At 37.1% G+C, this 19,923-nt stretch overlaps 1 protein-coding gene across 1 annotated transcript; it reads right to left on the reverse strand.

Annotated features, from left to right (window-relative positions):
• Positions 1-1,963: 1,963 nt before the first annotated feature.
• psmc1b (proteasome 26S subunit, ATPase 1b) lies at positions 1,964-17,532 on the reverse strand. Its single transcript, XM_079830426.1, has 11 exons — positions 17,492-17,532; positions 13,303-13,356; positions 13,121-13,217; positions 12,913-13,037; positions 12,644-12,829; positions 12,019-12,147; positions 9,364-9,460; positions 9,067-9,256; positions 5,968-6,119; positions 2,396-2,550; positions 1,964-2,271 (listed from the first exon to the last, which is right to left on the reverse strand). The coding sequence occupies exons 1-11, from the start codon at positions 17,492-17,494 to the stop codon at positions 2,137-2,139; spliced, it is 1,323 nt and encodes a 440-aa protein (XP_079686552.1). The 5' UTR covers positions 17,495-17,532; the 3' UTR covers positions 1,964-2,136.
• Positions 17,533-19,923: the final 2,391 nt, after the last annotated feature.

Here is a 19,923-nt window from a genome sequence, read left to right on the forward strand (position 1 = left end):
TACCTTTTGCCTATAAGAGTATGTTCTACTAAAATGGGCAAACACGACACCTAGTGTCCTTGGTGTGAAACCTCACAGATGAACCTATACTACTAACCTGTAAGATGTGCCTGTCATGAAGAAGCTTTAGCATCTGTGACACAACGCTTAAGGGGACTAAAGCTTTCGGTCCGCTTGAGCTAGTTTCTGCTTGCTGAATGTGCATTGATGTGGAGGCAGCGAATGATTTAAGGAGAGTGCAGCACTGATCCCGTGAAGGGCCGCAGACTGACTGCTTTCTGCTGACTGGAGACTTTCATTAGTTGCTCCTTTTACATCAAGGAAGAATTTGCATCACTCTTCATGCTGCTTTGCAGAGGTCAATGACGAATGAAGTCTTCAAAATAGAACTGAAAGGAGGAAAACTTTCTTCCTGGTGGATTTAAAACATGTTATATAGCCTACAGTAGCACTCCTAATAAGGTGTATATAATAATATTTAATTATGTATTAAAACGGTTACCTTGGACAAATAAGAGCTGCAGTACACCCAGTAAGTGATGAGGTTGTTTTAAATAATTAAGGGGAACAGAGAACTGAGATTGAGATGAGAAGAATCTAAAAACGCTGCATTAATTATGCCAGTCTCTGCAGAGTCAAGCAGGAGAAAAGACAGGCCGCACGACGCCGGTCCTGTAGTCTAATAATTAGCAGAACCTCTACAGAAGGGAAATTAATCGCTCCTCTCTCTGAGGATATGCTTTCTCTGCAGGCGGAGACTATGGCTTTCTGATTAAGATAATGAAGTTCAGGAGAACAGATTTTCAGTAAAATTCCTTGAAATTGAAACCCAAGAACATTAAAATGAATAAAAAACTAGAACATTAAAAGAAAAAGATTGAGTTTCTTTTCTGAAAAGAAAAAGATCTAAAATTAATTGTATACATAGTACACACACACACACACTGTGTTTTTATGGGGACTTTCCATAGACCTTGAAAGTGGTAATAACTTTGCAGTCTATCGTGGGACAGAAAGCTCTCGGATTTCATTATCTTATACTGTACAAACTGTATATTCTATCCCCTTACACCTAAACCTACCCATCAATACTTTCTGCATTTTTACATTTTCAAAAAAACATCACTTAGTATGATTAATAAGCTGTTTTCCTCCCGAGAACCAAAAAATGTCCCAACAAGGACAAGGATTTTGGATATTGCCATCTTTGTGGGAACATTTTGTACCTATAATGTAGGTTTCAGCTGATACTTGAAAAACAGTAATATTGTGACACGTTGCAATTTACAATAACTGTTTTCTGTTTTAATACCTTTTAAAATATAATTTACATCTGTGAGGCAAAGCTGAATTCTCAGCATCATTACTCCAGTCTTCAGTCACATGATCCTTCAGAAATCATTCTAATATGATGATTTACTGCTCAATAAACATTAATTATTATTACTATTATCAATGTTGAAAACAGTTGTGTTGCTTTATATTTTTGTGGAAGGCGTGATACACTACCATTCAAACGTTTGGGGTAAGATTTAAAATAAAGAAATTATTCACCAAGGACCAAATGTGAGTTTAATTTATAATGTAAGAGAAGATTTCCATTTTCCATATATTTCTATTATATTTTCTATAAATGCTGTTTTCAATTCAAATTAGAAAATGTAAAAATGTTATAATAAAAAATATTAGGCAAAAATGTTTTCAACTTTATTAATAAGACCCATTATTAATAATTGAGAACCAATAATAATTGATCAGAAAATCAGCATATTATAATGATCTCTGAAGGATCATGTGACTGAAGACTGGCGTAATGATGAAGAAAATTCATCTTTGTCATCAGATATATTACTATTTTTACAGTATATTTGATCAAATAAATGCAGCCTTTGGTGAGCATAAGCACAGAAGAACATATCCCATAATGACCTTATGAGGGCTAAGAAAAAAACCAATCAAATCTCTCATACAGCTCTAGGATTTATTTTCTGATCACATGAATGAAAAACAAACTGGCAGACAAAAACGTGTATATTTTAACAAAAAGTGTACTCAATGTGCGTCTCTCACACACACACACACACACACACACACACACACACACACACACACACACACACGAAAACTGGAGGAAGATTAGAGATAGAGGCCTTCGGGGGTGCCCTCCTGCTTCTTATACAAAACATTTTCTTTCGATTTCTTGAAGTCCTCGTTGGTGACTTTCATCCTGCGTTCTCTGAGGGCCATGAGCCCTGCTTCTGTACAGATGGCCTGAAGAGACAGGAAATCAAGAGATGAGATATTAGAATTCATATGGAAAACAACACAAGAGGGCAGCAGAGCTTTCTGCAACACTTTAAAATGAACCAAACCACAGGCAAACCCATCAACATACCTTAATATCGGCTCCTGAAAGGTCGTCTTTAGCCAGGATGAGGTCGTCCAAGCTCACATCATCGGACACAGTCATTCTGCTGGTGTGAATCTGGAAGATCCTTCTTTTGGTTTTCTCATCTGGTAACGGGAACTCAATCTTACGGTCGATGCGACCTGGGGGGGGGAGACATGAAAATGCCCTGAGTACTGAAAAAAGATATACTCTAGTAAAAGTACTATTACTTTTCAAAGAATGCAGTGAGTAAAAGTTACTTGTCCAAACCAAGCCAATCTGAGAAAGCAGCGGCTGGTAAACACACGATTATTTCACCACAGCGTCAGTGCTCATCTAAACTAGCGATCTCGATGCTGAAGTGCGTGAGACCTGATGAATACGATCCTTTTATTATTTGTATTAAATATTCGAATCACTATTCTGTGTCATTTTTCATTGTCAATCATTTTACTGCATGTAATTTACATGTTTATGCTGCCTGATTAATAAAATTAAAAAAAATAGCTGACTGTCATTCTTCTCTATGCTGTGTGCATTACTATTTAAGATTAATAAAATATTTAACATCTTTAAATGTATTTATGGCACGTACTGCACATTCGTTCATTTAAATATTTTAAAAGACTGGAATAAGAGCACCAGCACACACAAGCAATCCTTTTTAGCAGTCAAATTTATTAAATGTAAACTCAACAGGTATAAAATATGATCAGTAGCCTAAGCGAAAAACACCGTTAATGAGAAGACGAGCACTGGACTGCTGAAAGTTAGTGGGGAAATATATTTATTATTCACAATTGGAGAGAAAATATATTTATAGGAACATTTCAGCAGGTTCAAGACTGTTGACGCAGAGAACATAATAGTGATAATCTGCATTCTCATGTATGTATGTGCGCTGAATGCTTTTACTGGCAACTCCCAAGTTGTAATAACGCGGAAGTTGTTGAGCAAGTAAGAGTAAGATTTCTCTCCAAAACAGTTCTAGCTTTATCGTTTTGTGATAAAGACATGGGAATCACTAATATTATCGGGTTACCTGCACTGAAATAGGCAAAGATAGTGAGCTAACACTAGACACAGAAGACTGACACAGAAGAGAATAAATTGTTGAATAAAGTTATTTTTGTTCTTTGCACACAAAAAAGTATTCTTGACGCTTCATAAGATTAAGGTTGAACCACAGTAGTCACATGGACTATTTTAACAATGTCTTTACTACCTTTCTGGACCTTGAAAGTGGAAATAACCTTGCAGTCTATCGTGGGTCAGAAAGCTCTCGGATTTCATCAAAAATATCTTAATTTGTGTTCCGAAGATAAACGAAGGTCTTAAGGCCTGTTCACACCGGGACGATTTTCGCACGCGTTTATCGCCGACGTTTAACGCCTCAGGACTAAACAATGGGCGCCAATGTGAGTGTTCACACCGACGCGCAAAACGCCAGGCGTAAAAGCGTCATTTTTTTTAAAAACGCTTCGGGTTGGTTTTTTTATTTTGACTTTTTTATTTTATTTTTATTCTGAATGTGCACGTTCACTCGGCGCAGCGCCAGTGAAAATCGCTTGGGTGTGAACACTCAAGACGCGCCGAAAAACGGCACGAAAAACGCTGGCGATAAGCGCACGCGATATTCGTCCCGGTGTGTACAGGTACAGGTTTGGAACGACATAAACGACAGAATTCTCCTTTTTGGGTGAATTACCCCTTTAAATTGTAATTCCACTCCATTGAATATGTTACAATTTAAACATAAATAAGTGGGGCATCCCCTACACTTCAAAAGAAAAACACACACACACAAACGCACATCTCTTTGCGGGGCAGTGTCCAAAACTGACAGTAACAAAACCTTGAAGAATGTTTTTGCACAAGTGCACATGCTAAATGCCGGATCAAAAAAAAATTATTTTGTTTAGTAATGATCACATCACACACTGACAGAGATGCAGTATAACGCCATGGGTCATCAATAAGGTACATACTGAATTTGGTCCAATTTCAGTACATCAAGCCATGGTAAGCTGTTTTTCCATATCAAGCGTTTTAGAATATCCCTGTGACAAGCAGGGCGGGCCCGAGAGCCGTGGGAACAGAGCGAGGGGCGAGTGCTAATGAGCATCACCTGCACACCACACCGGTCTCAAGTCCCACGGAGGAGCGCTAGAAGGATAAAAGGAGGAGTGGTGACAGTGAGGGACGAGAGAGGACCAGGCCTGGGACATTTATGTTGGTGTTTCGTTTTAATATATGTGGCAGTCGTCCGTGAGGGGCTGCCGCTTTACATTTGTTTTGTTATTTATGTTTATTTCGTGAATAAAACTATAGCCACGTTTCCACCAAAATGACCCGGAACAATTTGTCCCAGAAACTTTTTTACCACAGACCTGTTGCTGTCTGCGTTTCCATCGCAGTCTAAAGTACCGTGAAGATTAGGTAAATTAGTCTGTGACTGTCCCACTGGATTTCGTCCTCCGCATACATGCTTAATAAAGCCTGAACCTCGTCGTCAGTCCATCGGCCATATTTTTTAAACTCCATCGTTGATTTGAATAGCAAACAACTCTTACTGCACGCACCGCAACAGATTTTAAAAAACTGTGGTTTAAATAAAATGCTGCATGGAGTTAACCAATCAAAATGCTGCGTGAACTAAACCAATCAGCATGTTCAGCGCCCAAGTCCCACCCACGAGTTCCTGAACTTTGAAAAAGTACTACCTCGCGAGGAAATTTTTACCCAGAACTTAATTTAGACCAAAGTCCCTAGTTCCTGGGGAAAGTTACTATGGTGGAAACGCGGCTTATGTGGAACGTTCGCCGGTTCCGGTCTCCTTTTTCCCGATAGCCTTTAACTTCATTACAGTCCCCAACACACTTTTTTTTACAGCATGCATCGCAAACTCATACTACACTCATCAAGAGTCAACAAGCTGCCGACTGTTGCAGGACACGTGCGAGGGAGAGACGAGGAAGTGCAGATCGCGCATCTCTCTAGATGTAGATAAATAAATTGGAGTGACAATCCCCAGCATTATGAACACGGCACTCGCAGAGTTATTAACACTGAAACATTGTATTAACATTGATACCCGCAACCTCGCACCAAATTTCAGACCCTTTAGATTGGCTACAGTTAGTAATCAGAAATCCGTAATTTACCTTAACAAGTTTCTTCAAATTAGAGGAAGATGCTGATATCTGCTTGAAGGATGTGCCTCCACAGCAGCCATGATAAACAGCAGTTGGTGCCATCTACTGCTGAGGTAAAAGTTTTCTATGTGCGATTTGATTTGACGGGAGTCACAAGATCGATTACTCTCTCCCTATCCAATCAGGTTGATGGATAAAAATAAAATTAAAACAAGCATGTAACGACCACAAACAGAGGGAAAATAGCGGAGTAAAAGTACAGCTACATCACTTAAAATGTACTCAAGTAAAAGTACACAATTTTTAAACGACTTAATTACAGTAAGTATTTGTAATTTGTTACTTCACACTCCTGCTTGAGGGTGCATCTAAAATACACATATGCTTTGAATATCATAGTATCAGTTTGCAGTAGCTTCTTACCCGGTCTAATAAGAGCAGGGTCAAGGGTCTCTATTCTGTTGGTAGCCATAATGACCTTCACATCTCCACGTGAATCAAAGCCATCCAGCTGGTTGAGCAGTTCCAACATGGTTCTCTGAATTTCACGTTCACCTCCTGAGTTTGAGTCGTATCTGCAAAGAGGTATTCAGGGTACACCATGTGACACAGTATCTTTTAAAATGCCCCGTTATGCTTTTTCAGATATTACATTTAATGTAGTGTGTAATATAGCTGTTCGTGAATGTAAAAGGTCTGCAAAGTTTCAAAGATCAAAGCGCAGGATAAACATATCATCTCCTAAAAGAAAGAATCGATACTGATAGTCATCAGTAATTCTAGTCTTACTTCCTGCACAAACCTATTAAAGTGTTTTGTGGTCTTGGATGCATTGAAAAGTAAACCTATACAGGGCTCGACATTAACGCTTGTCCGCTTGTCCGGGACAAGTGGATTTTTTGAAGGGGCAAGTGAAAAATAATTTGACTTGCCCGACGGACAAGTAGCCTGATAAAACGTCATTAACAAAAATAACTAGGGGATCACCCAAATGCAAGAATGATTCTGCATTCATTACTGTAATTGGCGATCGTCAGTGAATGATAATAATGTATAATGATTGACGCTCGCGCAGCCTCTCGAGGAGAAATCGAAACAAATGTGTACCACTCACACAGAGAAATGCTGTAAAAATGTAGAAATGTGGAGTTTTATATTTATAATATGATACAGTTGCAACGTCACATTCCCAAGAGTGCTGTTTTCCTGAATAACATCACGGCTGAAAATGACACTGATTTCATATGACAGTTCCATAAACAATTATTAACATTAAGTCACTTACATTTTAGATGCAATATTGAGTGTTTTTGTTCTATTTCAGCAGCGAAAATAGTTCCAAAAGATCACATCAGAACGCGTGTCACAGCAACAACGTGTTAGTGAATGATTCAGCATTTTGAATGAATCGATAGTATCAAAGATTCAATGAATTATTCGTAAACGCCTATCTCATTCTTGAATGAATCAGCGTTTGAACGAATCGACTCAATGACTCACTCATTCAGGCGGTCACCTGCTGCCACCTACTGGTGGTTTAGTTTCATCTTTCCAGCATTTCTTATTTGTATATTTAAAGGGGTGGTTAACCACGATTTCACTATTCTAACTTTAGCTAGCGTGTAATGTTGCTGCTTGAGCATAAACAACATCTGCAAAGTTACAACGTTCAAAGTTTAAAGCAAAGGGAGATATTTGCTTTTAAAAAAATCAGTTTCTAAGGACTACAGCAAACGGCCGCTAGGCGACTACAGACATTCCTCCAGGGTTGGTGACATCACCAGGCTCAATATTTACATAAACCCCTCCTCCGAGAATATTAAATAAGGGGGGGTGAGGCCATTTTGTATCGCGGCGCTGTTGTGGTATAGTTAGGCTGGAGTGTTGTTGCCGCGATGCAGAGGAAACGCTGTTATTTTCATCCGGATTGCAGGTCTGGGGTACTTGCTCTGTTCAGCCTTCCTTGGGATGGGGGTGCGTTGCAGAGCGTTTAACATACAGCATGTTATATGCACGTGTGTATGAGACAGCGGGGAACAGGCGCGCACGGGGCTCCCTGCAGCACATCTTACGGAGGAAAACATCCACCGTCTTCGCGATTTCAATGCCGGATTTGCACAACGTCAGCTGCGTGAGACAAACACTGCCAGTGCGTGGATGCACGACGCGCGCGCTGCACATTTCACGGAGGACAACTTCCACAAACTTCGCGAGTTCAATACAGGATATGCACCACGGCTTGTCCTGAAAGCTGGATTTACAAACAGAAGCTGTTTACGGGCCACAACCTGTAAGTTGATTTATTTTTCATCGATGTGTTTTCCTGTAATAGGTTGTACATTGTAGCAAGGAAGTAAACAGATGACAGCGCTGTTCTGCAAACCAGTCTGTTAAATGCTCATTCATACTTAACGTTATCCGACGAACACCTAACGTTACAAACACTAACGTTAAAATCTCAACAGCGAACCTGGCATTAGTGTAAATGATTCTTTGATTAGAGCTTTTATGTATTGTTTATCTACAGGCATGCTAAACATGGTTCTGTGTGTGATTTGGCTAACTTACTAGTTAAAGCCAGTGCTTAGTGTTCGTTTTGGGTTAGTTCTTGCGACAGATATTTGGCTATAATCGTTCTAAAAATACAAAAGTTAAAGTGCCATTCAGTAGCGATCATTATAGATCCGCAGTCTTTACTCTTGAGGACTGAACAGGTTCTGCTCGATCATCTTCACTCAAATGTTCTGGGTCTGATTCGGGCTCATATGGTTTTATTGACGCCGTTGTTTCTAATACTACTGACCAAAGCACAGCCTCCGGTAAGGGTAAGGGGCGTGGCGTTTCCGACAAACGTGCACTAGGCGGTTAGCGAATCACAACACACTGGGCCAGCTAACCAATCTGAGCCCATCGCGTATTTTTGAGGGACTGGCTTCATACAACCCGGAAAGCATCAGACCGTTTTACAAGGAGGGACAGAGCAGTGTAGAATAAAGGTCAAATATATGAAAAATAAGGCAATTTTTTTTAAAACGAAGCATGAACACATGTTACAGTGCACCCCACAAACACAGTCAAGCCTTCAAAAGAATGTGTTTTACCACCCCTTTAAAACAATCTCATAACATTATTTAATGCAGTTGTAATTTTTCAGTGTAAATTATTTAATTTGACTGGTAACAGCCAGTGTCGTCTTCTAATTTAATTGATTGATCCAATTTAAGAATATAAAAGGAAATCTGAATCATAGCCTATATTTAATAAGATTAGGGGAAACATGCCCTTTATAAAAGGTAAAAATATCACAAATATGCATATGTCAAAGCTGATTGAACACTGGTGAGAATATTGCTTCAGAATAAATTTTATTTACAACACACACACAAAAAAAAATCTTTTTTTTTCCGGACAAGCACATTTTTTACTCGGACAAGTGGATGACAGATTTACTTGTCCGAAGGACAAGCACGTGAACATGCTTAATGTCGAGCCCTGCCTATATATTTCATAATATTGCTCTACCTCTTAGTTCCAATGGCGTCAATCTCATCAATGAAGACGATAGAAGGTGCGTGTTCCTCTGCCACCCTGAAGAGCTCACGCACTAATTTAGGGCCGTCGCCGAGATACTTCTGAATCAGCTCTGAACCAACAACACGCAAAAACGTTGCAGACGTCTGATTGGCCACCGCTTTGGCAAGGAGGGTTTTACCTGACATCCAGAGGAATTATATAACAGATCAAGATTTGTGCCCATATGCCCATGATGACGCATTTCTTTCTGTGAATTCTGTAAACAAACAGTGGTGTTGGACTCACCTGTTCCAGGGGCGCCGTAGAGAATGACCCCTTTGGGAGGCTTTATCCCCATTTCCTCATAATACTCCGGATGGGTCAGCGGCAGCTCCACTGACTCCTATATCATTGTGACAGCCAAAACATATGGTAAGCAGCATAGATTAATTTTTATCGGATGAAACATTACCAAGTATATCATGTAAAAATCTATTAACATGTAAAATTCTTCCTATATGAAGAGGAATAATGTTAAGCACTAGATTAAAAACGCGTTGTTTTCAAAATTACAAAATCGAATTATCAGCTTCTATATTATCATTGTACTAAAACCAACATAAATGATTAAAATCTCATCTGTAAAATATTATTTTGCATTAATAAATATTTATTTAGAAAATAATTTAAAAATACTTGTTTTCGTGTTAAGAAAAATGTCACGTTCAAAAGTTTGGGGTCAGTAAGCTTCTCTACAAATTTTTTGAAAAGGAAAAAGATGATTCGATCAAAAATACAGTAAAAATAGTAATATAGGGAAATAAAATGTAAAATTATTTAAAATTCATATCAGTGTCACACGATTCTTCAGAAAATAATATGCTGATTTGCTGCTCAAGAAACATTTCTTCTAATTTTTAATGTTGTAACATCAAATTCTTTAATGAATAGAGTTTCAAAAGAGCAGCATTTATTTGAAATAGAAATATTTAGTAACATTTTAAAAGTCTTTATTGTGACTTTTGATCAATTTAATTTATCCTTTCTGAATATATAAATGTATTAATTTCTTACTTTTAAAAAAAACTTACCGTAGTGTCAATTCAAATGTATTTTAATAGCAGTTTTCACACTAAATATTGTTATTTTGTTACAGGGATTTCGAAAGAAAATATTGCCTGACAGTGACATTGGTGACAATGGCAAGGAAAAACATAAGACATAACACAAGTACCAACTCCTCTCAAATTTTTATACAAGAAATGTGAAATTAACACAATTTTATTCCCACAAAATTATATGCAGATTTGATGGTACTGGTAACAGAATAAAATAATCATAATTAATCTCATGATTTACAATCAGTCTTCAGAGTGCAGAAAAGCAGTAATATATAATTTGAGGAAATATTAGCTTACTTTAAAAGATACACTATGTAACTTTTGTTCCAATTTTAAATTATTATTTTTTTAAATTAAGTAAATAAATCATCAATCCTTCTTCCAAAACGTGTTTTTGTCTTTTTTTTTTTGTCTTCCAAAACGTGTGTTTTTGTCTTTTTTTTGTCTTCCAAAATGTGTTTTTGGACCCTGATTCACTAAGCTAATAATAACTTTGTATTTTATACCAAGCAGGATGGTTTTTGTGGGAAATGTGTACTAACATCATTCGCCCATGCATGTCTCAACCATAGTTTCAAAGTCCGTGTATAACACGCAATTTTGGGCTTCTTTTTTTGGCAAGTCGCGTTAAAAAAATCACGAGTCGCGGGTTGCGTTTTTTTGGGTTTATTGGTTTATTTTTAAAATTGTGGTTGCTTGTTAGGAAAATATAATAAGCAACTTCGTTTCTTTACATTTATTGTTTTGTCCAATACATTGACTGACACTTTCTTCTCACAGCGAATAGCCCTTCAGTGCAACAATACAAGTGCTGTAGTAATCCATCCTCATATATCCCGCCTCCTTCTCCCCCTCATTGAAAAAAAATTGCGTGCAACGTGCAGGCATGTGATGTTATAAATGCACGTAATGATAAGTAAGTAAGTAGACGTAATAGACATATACATTTTTACAAACAATGCCACCAGCAGAGATGTACAGAGATGGAGAGGAAACAGGGAGGAGAGGCACCTAATTTATTTATTTAAATTTTTTTATAATGTATTTAAAATGACAGGCTATTATAAAAATAAAAGTATACTAATAATAACAGTAGGTATGGTTCGAATTGATTTTATTATAAATATGTGGCTATATTGCAGCACTCCTTGCCTGTGTCCCAATGTGCATACTATCCATCCTAGATAGTATGTTACATTAGTAATATTCAATACTATTTAGGGCAGATAGTATATGTATATTGAGATGCAGGGCTTATCATTTTCATGCTTTCGCACTAACTCCGACTATAGGTTACTATAATTGGCCTTCACGTCACTCTTTCTCTTTTTCCATCTCCAAACCTATTCTGTTCACAGCTGATCGGAGGAAATTGTGTGCCCTTTATTGCAATTTGATGATTTTTGTAAAATCACATCTGTTTTTGCTTTTCAAACTCCGAGAGGTTTCAGTTTAATATGTTGCAGGCTCATTTATTGATAAAAAATAATTGATCATAAATGATATTGATGTTAATAAATAATATAATATTGGGCTTGTTTTTGAAGCTGCGGTTGCTTATTTGTCTCACGAGAGTTGGCAACACTGGTCTCAACATATGGGTAAATAGAGAAAAGTTAAAAAAAAAAACGTGTGTATGGTGTGATAGTGGCATAACAACTATTAGTTAGTTAGTAACTAGTTAGTTAGCTGTCACAACAAGCGAGAAAGGTTGACGTGGAGCAGCTAAATGGAGGGCCAAAAGTTACATAGTGTACCTTTAATACAATTTTGTATTGTGCTTTCACACTAGTAAACACATCTGGTCTTTCAATCAAATAAAGATTTGTCTTTAACTTGCCTTAATTTCTTGTATCTGACCGTCCAGTCCACCGATGTCCGCGTATGTCTCTTGCGGAGCCTTCTCCACCTTCATGACTGTAACAAGAGGGTCTGTGTCGTCCATCAGCACTCCAATGACAGCATGGACCTTTAAACAACATCCCATTTAATAGGTCAATCTACCAATGTTCGGCATGCAGAATTAGATACAGGAAAGCATACAAACGGTTGCAACTACAAAAATAAATGGTATTAGTCATTTAACTTGTTTTCCAAAATTCCATAAATTTACATGAACTAATCGAATAAGATATTTAGAATTGTTTTCATTGATTGTAGCTTGAATATAATAATATTTTGCCTAATTTTATGCTTTTAAACTTGCTTGTAAAATGAAAATGTAGGACAAAAAGATACATTCCAAGTCTTAATATCATAGGAAGTGTTGCTTCCTATGATAAAATTGATAAAGTTTCAGGTATTATTCGATTTTTAATGGAAAATTATACAAAAAAAATACTTGTTTTGCAGTTTAAACTATACTACTTCGGAATATATGTTTATTATAATTGTCAATAATAAAGTGTGAAAGATTCATCCTATTTATTTGTATTAAAACCTGATTGTTAGGGCAGATATTTGACCTTGTGATTGAGTAAGACGGAACAGCCGGGCTCCAGCAGATCTTTGTCAACAAACGAAAGAATGCTGACATAATGCTCCGAGCCCACAGACGTGGAGACAATGGCATGATTGTCATCAATGATCTCCTCCAGGGTCCCCACAGACATAGGGGTCCCCCTGAGGTCATCGACCTTTGACCTCTCCTCCTAAGTAGAGAGAAAACAGAAACATCAGTACAGTACAGACCAACAAAAAAGAGAGCGAGAGATAGTGAAAGAGAATGGTGCACCTCTTGTTTCTCCTCTAGAGGTTTCATCTGCTCCTGGTTTCTGATGAACTCCTCTTCCATCAGCAGGTAATCTTTAATTCTCTCCTGCTTCAGGTGCTTCAGTCTGCACTGTGTGTGAGGGGTGACTATACGGAGAGACAATCGGACATTAACCGAAAATGAACCACAAGATACTCCTGAGTTCAACAGCAGAGGTCACTTCCTGTACCTAAAGGCAGTTTGCTAGCAGCATCAGGGCCCTTGGACTTCCTCTTCTTCTTGCCCACTCTAGTTGGAATGGGCGGCTCATATTTCTTCTTCTTGTCCTGTTATGATGATAGATGAATTCATTAAATAAGGACAAACATCTGGATGATGCCGTTTTAAAAATATCCATGTTATTATGGTCACCTTATCATCTTTCTTTCCACCTCCTGGTCCGTGTCCTCCGCTCTGACTCTGGCCCTGTGTTGAGAAAGATTCATGTCTAATATTCATATATAGTACACTACTGGTCAGGAACATTTGTATTTGATTAATGTATATGATACAGTATTGTGCAAATACAGTGTTGTGAAACATTAGTACAATTTAAAATAACTGCTTATTGATATATTTAAAAATGCCATGTATTGCTGTGATCAAAGCTGAATTTTCAGCATCATTGCTCCAGTCTTCAGTGTCACATGATCCTTCAGAAATCAAATGAATGCAGCCTTGGAGTGCATAAGAGGCATATTTTAAAAAATGTAATCTTACAAGGGTCGATGACAAATAAGGTTTTTTAAAAAACATTTTTTTTAAGCAAAACGGTTTTAAAATGCATTTTTATGTCCAAAAATGTATGATGTTGATTCATATTGGTTTTACAGCTTTTAAGACAATATTAATTCATTATTAAACAAGATTTTGGATTTTACCACCCAGAAAATGTCAGGTGGTGCGACCATATATCCATTTAAAATAATATACATTTAATGTATTAGCACTACTGAAAACTTGTATATATGAATCATTGTAGTGTCTAAAATGCATATCACATGGTAAATTCCCTTTCCATTTATTTATTTATTGCCCTTTTAGTCCAATTCATATAAACGGACACTTTTCTATGTGTTCAAACACCCAATTTTCCATAAGGAGTTGTATGTTTTGTTTTTAACTGTATACTTATATAACGGTTTACAGTTATATTTCTTACTTTATTTTGCAAATGCAGTGGGAATTGATACTTTTAAATGTAAATTTGCTGGTTGCACAACCTGACATATTGGTCTCACCACCTGACATTTCAAATTCAATTCAAATCTAACAGGCATTAACTTGGACACCTACACAAATGTTTGACCATATGCTCAAGGTTATACATACATTTTTTAAATCAAATACACATTTTTATAATAACAACACATTTTCAAAGTGTTCCAGGGGTCACACCACCTGACATGATAAGTTGAATCAACCTCATCATTACTAAAAAATGTCAAATTATCTAATATTTATGAGAGGGAGACATTGGCTGTGTTCGAAATCGCCCCTATACCCTTAAAGCTACACTGTGTGATATTTTCCCCCATCTAGCGGTGAAAAGGTATATGACCATCCAGGGAATATTAGTTTCTGTTCCTCTCAATTCCGATTTCGTTTTAACTCCTACGTGGCCGATTTAGTCCAAGATTAACATGGCTTCCAGTTCGACCTCGTCCACATTCGACACGGTGCCATTGAGTGTTAAAACGCGAAAGGCGAAGCTTGAATTTACGGGTATGTCCCTCTTTGGCTAATGTACTTTCAAGATGGAGGGGCAACATGGGGACCCGCATTCGAACCCCTTACACGTATGTATTTTCAATGGTATATTATAAACTTACGAGAATACTTTATTACTTGAAAGAAGTAAATATACATTAATGAGCACATATATTTTTGAAAGAACTAAGTGTTTTTAGCTAAGAATAAACTAAAAAAGTTACAGTGTAGCTTTAAATAGTCGCGCCCTGAATTAATTAACTTACCGCTGTCCGATTCGCCCTATGTACCCTCATTCTCCATTACTCAACTACTCCAAAAACGAACCAACAAGCTTAAAGTTAACCCTATAACTCTTTACTTATGTGGCACTGAACTTACTTGGAAAGGGTAATGAATAATAAAGTAACTAATAAGCATTTAATTAAAAAAATAAAGAATTAATATTTGTATGTACAAATAGGGCTTGGGTGCCGCGTTGCATTCTGGGACGTGGCGGCCATGTTGATGGCCTCGCGAATGTAAACATACAGCAAATCGAACGAGGAGAAACAGAGTTGGGAGAAAGAAAAACTATGTTAAATTCCCGAAAAGGATGTGGAATTTACCGGGATACGTTAAATAGGGAAGCCAGGGACCGGTATATGGACAATATATATAGTATAGTATACATTTCATACTATATAGTAGGCTACTATTTAAACTATATTGTATGGGCGTCAGAAGCAAAAAAATGTGGGTGGGTTCTTTAACAGAAACATTTTACTGGAGTAGATGCAATTTACAATAAATATATTTACATATATCGGCTTGTTTAAACGTCTGGTTGAGGCAGACACACCTAAGGAACACTCAATTCTCTTCAGCAGCAATAGTATAGGGGTAAGATGCATAGCGTCTGATCAGAGGTTCGAATCCACCTTTTGCCAAACTCGCTCTGATCCTTTTCCCCATCACATATCAGATCGGAAAGGCATTTATTTTCAATGAAAATATTAGAAAAGTGAAAATAAAGCTTCTAACGCGTTTAATCAGGGTATTTAAACAGATGGCTCAATTAGAGACGATAAAAGTGTGAAAAAAAGTGGGTCCAATGTCATTGGTCTTAAAAAGTCGATGCCATCTCCTGGCGAAACGCGGGAATTCATTCAATGCACGGCTGTTCCCTCAAATAGTGCCCACAGCTGAATCAATCATCCATCTTCCAAACCGCACTGGTCCAGCGCAATATCATGCATACAGGTATAAATTATCCTTTTTATTATTATATTGTTTGATTAAGGTTACATGCTAGTTTCCGTGGCAGAGTTCAAGATAAATCTTTTCATTATTACTGGAGCTGCCAAACAGCAAGCACAAACTGCAAAAACGGCAGCCTTTCCGGCGCACTTAGTGTCCGAAATCACTCACTCGTTTTCGAAGTGGACTATATCAGTGGACTAATGTAGGGAATAGTGAATGAGGGTATAGGGGGCGATTTCGAACACAGCAATTGTTACTGCATCAAATCGGGTCCTCTGGGGTCTTCTGTGTGATGAACATTGCATAAAATGGTATTTTTATGTCGGTCGCCTTCCCTGACATTTGGAGAAGTACATTTTTTAGACAAAAGTTTTTTAAGCAATACAATAGTTTTGAAATAGGACTGATACACTATTTTCCCTCATTTATAAGGAATTTAACATAAAATCATGCCAAACTATTTGATAAAGAATTTTACTGAGAAAATGAAACTTTTTATTGCAGTTTTATTATCTGCTTGTATGTTCGGACGGTCGCACCACCTGACATTTCTGGTCTTTCAAACACCACAACGCACAAAGTCAATTGAATTTTTTTTTTTAAATGAAAAGGGTTTCTTATAAAGAATTTTTTTTTAGATCAATTTGATATATGACATGTATTTATTAAAATTCTTTCTAGGAAAATAATGAATTCGGACACAAAAAATACATGTCATGTCATTGACCCACAAATAAATATTATTAACAGAAACTGGGAGTATAAGTAAATTTTTCACCAGCAATTCATTTTGTGATTCCAGAAACGTCAAGAACTGAATGTTTTTCAATAAAACAATAGTTACTATATTATTAAAACATACTATGATTTCAGTTTACATTTTGATTGTATGTAGAATTTTGCTTAAGTCAGATTGATTTAATGTATCAATAATAATAACATAATAATAATATTAATAATGTGTAAACTTGAGAGGATCTTACTTTATACATCCACTAAAATTGCAGCACTGAGACCAGCATAAATTATTTCTAGCATTAATTCTATAATTTATTTATTTATGATTTAATGCCATATCAGCAACAATGGCTATATTCATGGCTTAATTCTAGAATCATCAGTTTGCAATGCTTGATATTTTGTATTTAATGCAGTGAAATGCATACATGTTTAAGTTGGACTTATGGCTTCTGTACTATGTTTAAAAGGAATAAGACTTGTATATTAAACCTTACATATGCAAAACACTTCAAATATTATTCTATGTAGATGAAATACCCTATATTATGAAAAAAAGTTCCAAGATGACTCATTCGCTGACCACTTTAAATGTAATGGAAGAGGGAGAAAACAATATCGTGTAACTTTGAATTGCATTAAGTTTTGACAGGTTGTATGCGGGTAAGTAGAGTGACTGTAGCGTTTTTAAATCCTCTTCAGAGGATGATTGTTGTGTCGAGATATAAACAGGTATTTAGCAGAGAGCTACGACACGCAATTCACGCGACTGCTTACACCGCTTTTACACATTATATTTGCAAATGTCAGAATTACAGAAAGGAAACCATTTAAACAATTATGTTTGTAAATAAACTGCTGGCTCACTCACCATTTTCACTTTCACCACCGGTTGTCGCTCACAATAAACGTCACTACGGATAGACTGATAAGACCAAGAAGTGAAAGACCGAAACGCGTTTGATCATTTTGACTGGAGTCTGGCTTTTAGCAAGAGAGCTCTAATTTAACATTGCCAAAACGTTTGATAAACAATATTATTTTTTTTTTGCTGCTTAATATTTTTGTGAAAACCAGCATTTTTTTTTCAAATAGAATTTTTTTGTAACAATATAAATGTCTTTACTGTCGCTTTCGATCAATTTAATGCATCCTTGCTGAATAAAATTTAAATCTTGCTTACAAAATGGCAGTGTATAATCATATTTTCCACAAAAATATTATGCAGCACAACTGTTTTCAACATTGAGAATAATATTATTTTTTCTTGAGCATCAAATCAATCAGCATATTAGAATTTATATATAGAATAGAATAGAATATATATATATATATATATATATATATATATATATATATATATATATATATATATATATATATATATATATATATATATATATATATATATATATATATATATATATATATATATATATATATATATATATATATATATATATATATATATATATATATATATATATATATATATATATATATATATACACACACACACTGATCAGGCATAACATTACCTTCCTAATATTGTGTTGGTCCCCCTTTTGCTGCCAAAAGAGCCCAGTCCTGCCGTCGAGGCATGGACTCCACTAGACCCCTGAAGGTGTGCTGTGGTATCTGGTACCAAGATGTTAGCAGCAGATCATTTAAGTCCTGTAAGTTGCAAGGTGGGGCCTCCATGGATCAGACTTGTTTGTTCAGCACATCCCACAGATGCTCGATTGGATTGAGATCTGGGGAATTTGGAGGCCAAGTCAACACCTCAAACTCGTCGTTGTACTCCTCAAACCATTCCTGAACCATTTTTTGCTTTGTGGCAGGGTGCATTTCCATGAAAGGGTGTATATGGCCTGCAACGATGCTTAGATAGGTGGTAGGTGTCAAAGTAACATCCACATGGATGGCAGGACCTTATTTCCATGGTGCATCCTGGAGCCATGTGTTCCCAAGGTAAGCGACGCACACGCACCCGGCCATCCACGTGATGTAGATCTATCAGACCACGCCACCTTTATCCATTGCTCCATGGTCCAGTTCTGATGCTCACATGTCCACTGTTGGCGCTTTCGGCAGTGGACAGGGGTCAACACAGGCACCCTGACTGCTCTGCGGCTGCAGCCCCATAACGCAACAAATTGCGATGGAATGTGTATTCTGACACCTTTCTGTCAGAATCAGCATTAACTTATTGAGCAATTTGAGCTACAGTAGCTCGTCTGTTTGATCGGGCCACACAGGCCAGCCTTCGCTCCCCACGTGCATCAATGATGACCCTGTCGCCGGGTCACCACTGTTCCTTCCTTGGAGCACTTTTGATAGATACTGACCACTGCAGACCGGGAACACCCCACAAGAGCTGCAGTTTTGGAGATGCTCTGACCCAGTCGTCTAGCCATCACAATTTGGCCCTTGTCAAACTCGCTCAAATCCTTATGATTGCCCATTGTTCCTGCTTCTAACACATTAACTTCGAGGACAAAATGTTCACTTGCTGCATAATATATCCCACCCGCTAACAGGTGCCGTGATGAAGAAGTAATCATTCACTTCACCTGTCAGAGGTCATAATGTTATGCCTGATCGCTGATCGGTTTATATAGATAGAAAGATAGACAGACAGACAGACAGACAGACGTCTGTTTGTGTATGATTGCAGGTCATCTTATTTAGCTACTGAATGTAGGTCATGGGCTATTTTCCCCCCCATCATTTTTCATTCCACACTGTTTCCTCTGATTGCTTCTTTGACATGTGTTGGCAGGTTTGCAGGGGGTCTTCTTAGATCCAGCACCGGAGAGCCAGAAACAAAGGCAGTCGTGACTACTTACAGCCTCTACACAAAGATACTGTTAATCTCTGTTCAGAACATATTTGCCAAAACATCTCACCAATGGAGCACATATTCACTTACCAACAGTATTCCTGCTATCAATATTTATCATCTAGGTCTGGTGGATATGAGGTATCCTTCGTGCACATTAAGAGTTATAGTTTCCATAGCAACCTCATAACATCATAACATATTGTAGCTCTGGTAATGTGATCTAAACACATTTCGATCCATCTTTATGTCTGAGCGCTGCCACTAAATGGTAAAAACCATGAGCTATATGAGCATTTCTGCCACATACACACTCACAAACAATAACAAAGACATAATTCAGGACAATATTCATTTATTTATTTGGTTAACGTAACACAAACTGTATTTGATTAGTGTTCATCATTGATATGTCCTTTCGCGTCAATCTGTGAAGCAAATAGAATAGGACAGTAAATATG

Source organism: Gobio gobio (assembly GCF_949357685.1).
Source record: "Gobio gobio genome assembly, chromosome: 12".
NCBI lineage: Eukaryota > Metazoa > Chordata > Actinopteri > Cypriniformes > Gobionidae > Gobio > Gobio gobio.

Bases quoted from the DNA above. Each gene is read 5' to 3' on its own strand.
- psmc1b (XM_079830426.1), bottom strand. The intron at 13,038-13,120 runs GTACAGGAAGTG...CTCTCCGTATAG, and splicing joins TGCTAGCAAACTGCCTTTAG to TCACCCCTCACACACAGTGC. The intron at 2,272-2,395 runs GTATGTTGATGG...CTGTCTCTTCAG, and splicing joins TTTCAGGAGCCGATATTAAG to GCCATCTGTACAGAAGCAGG.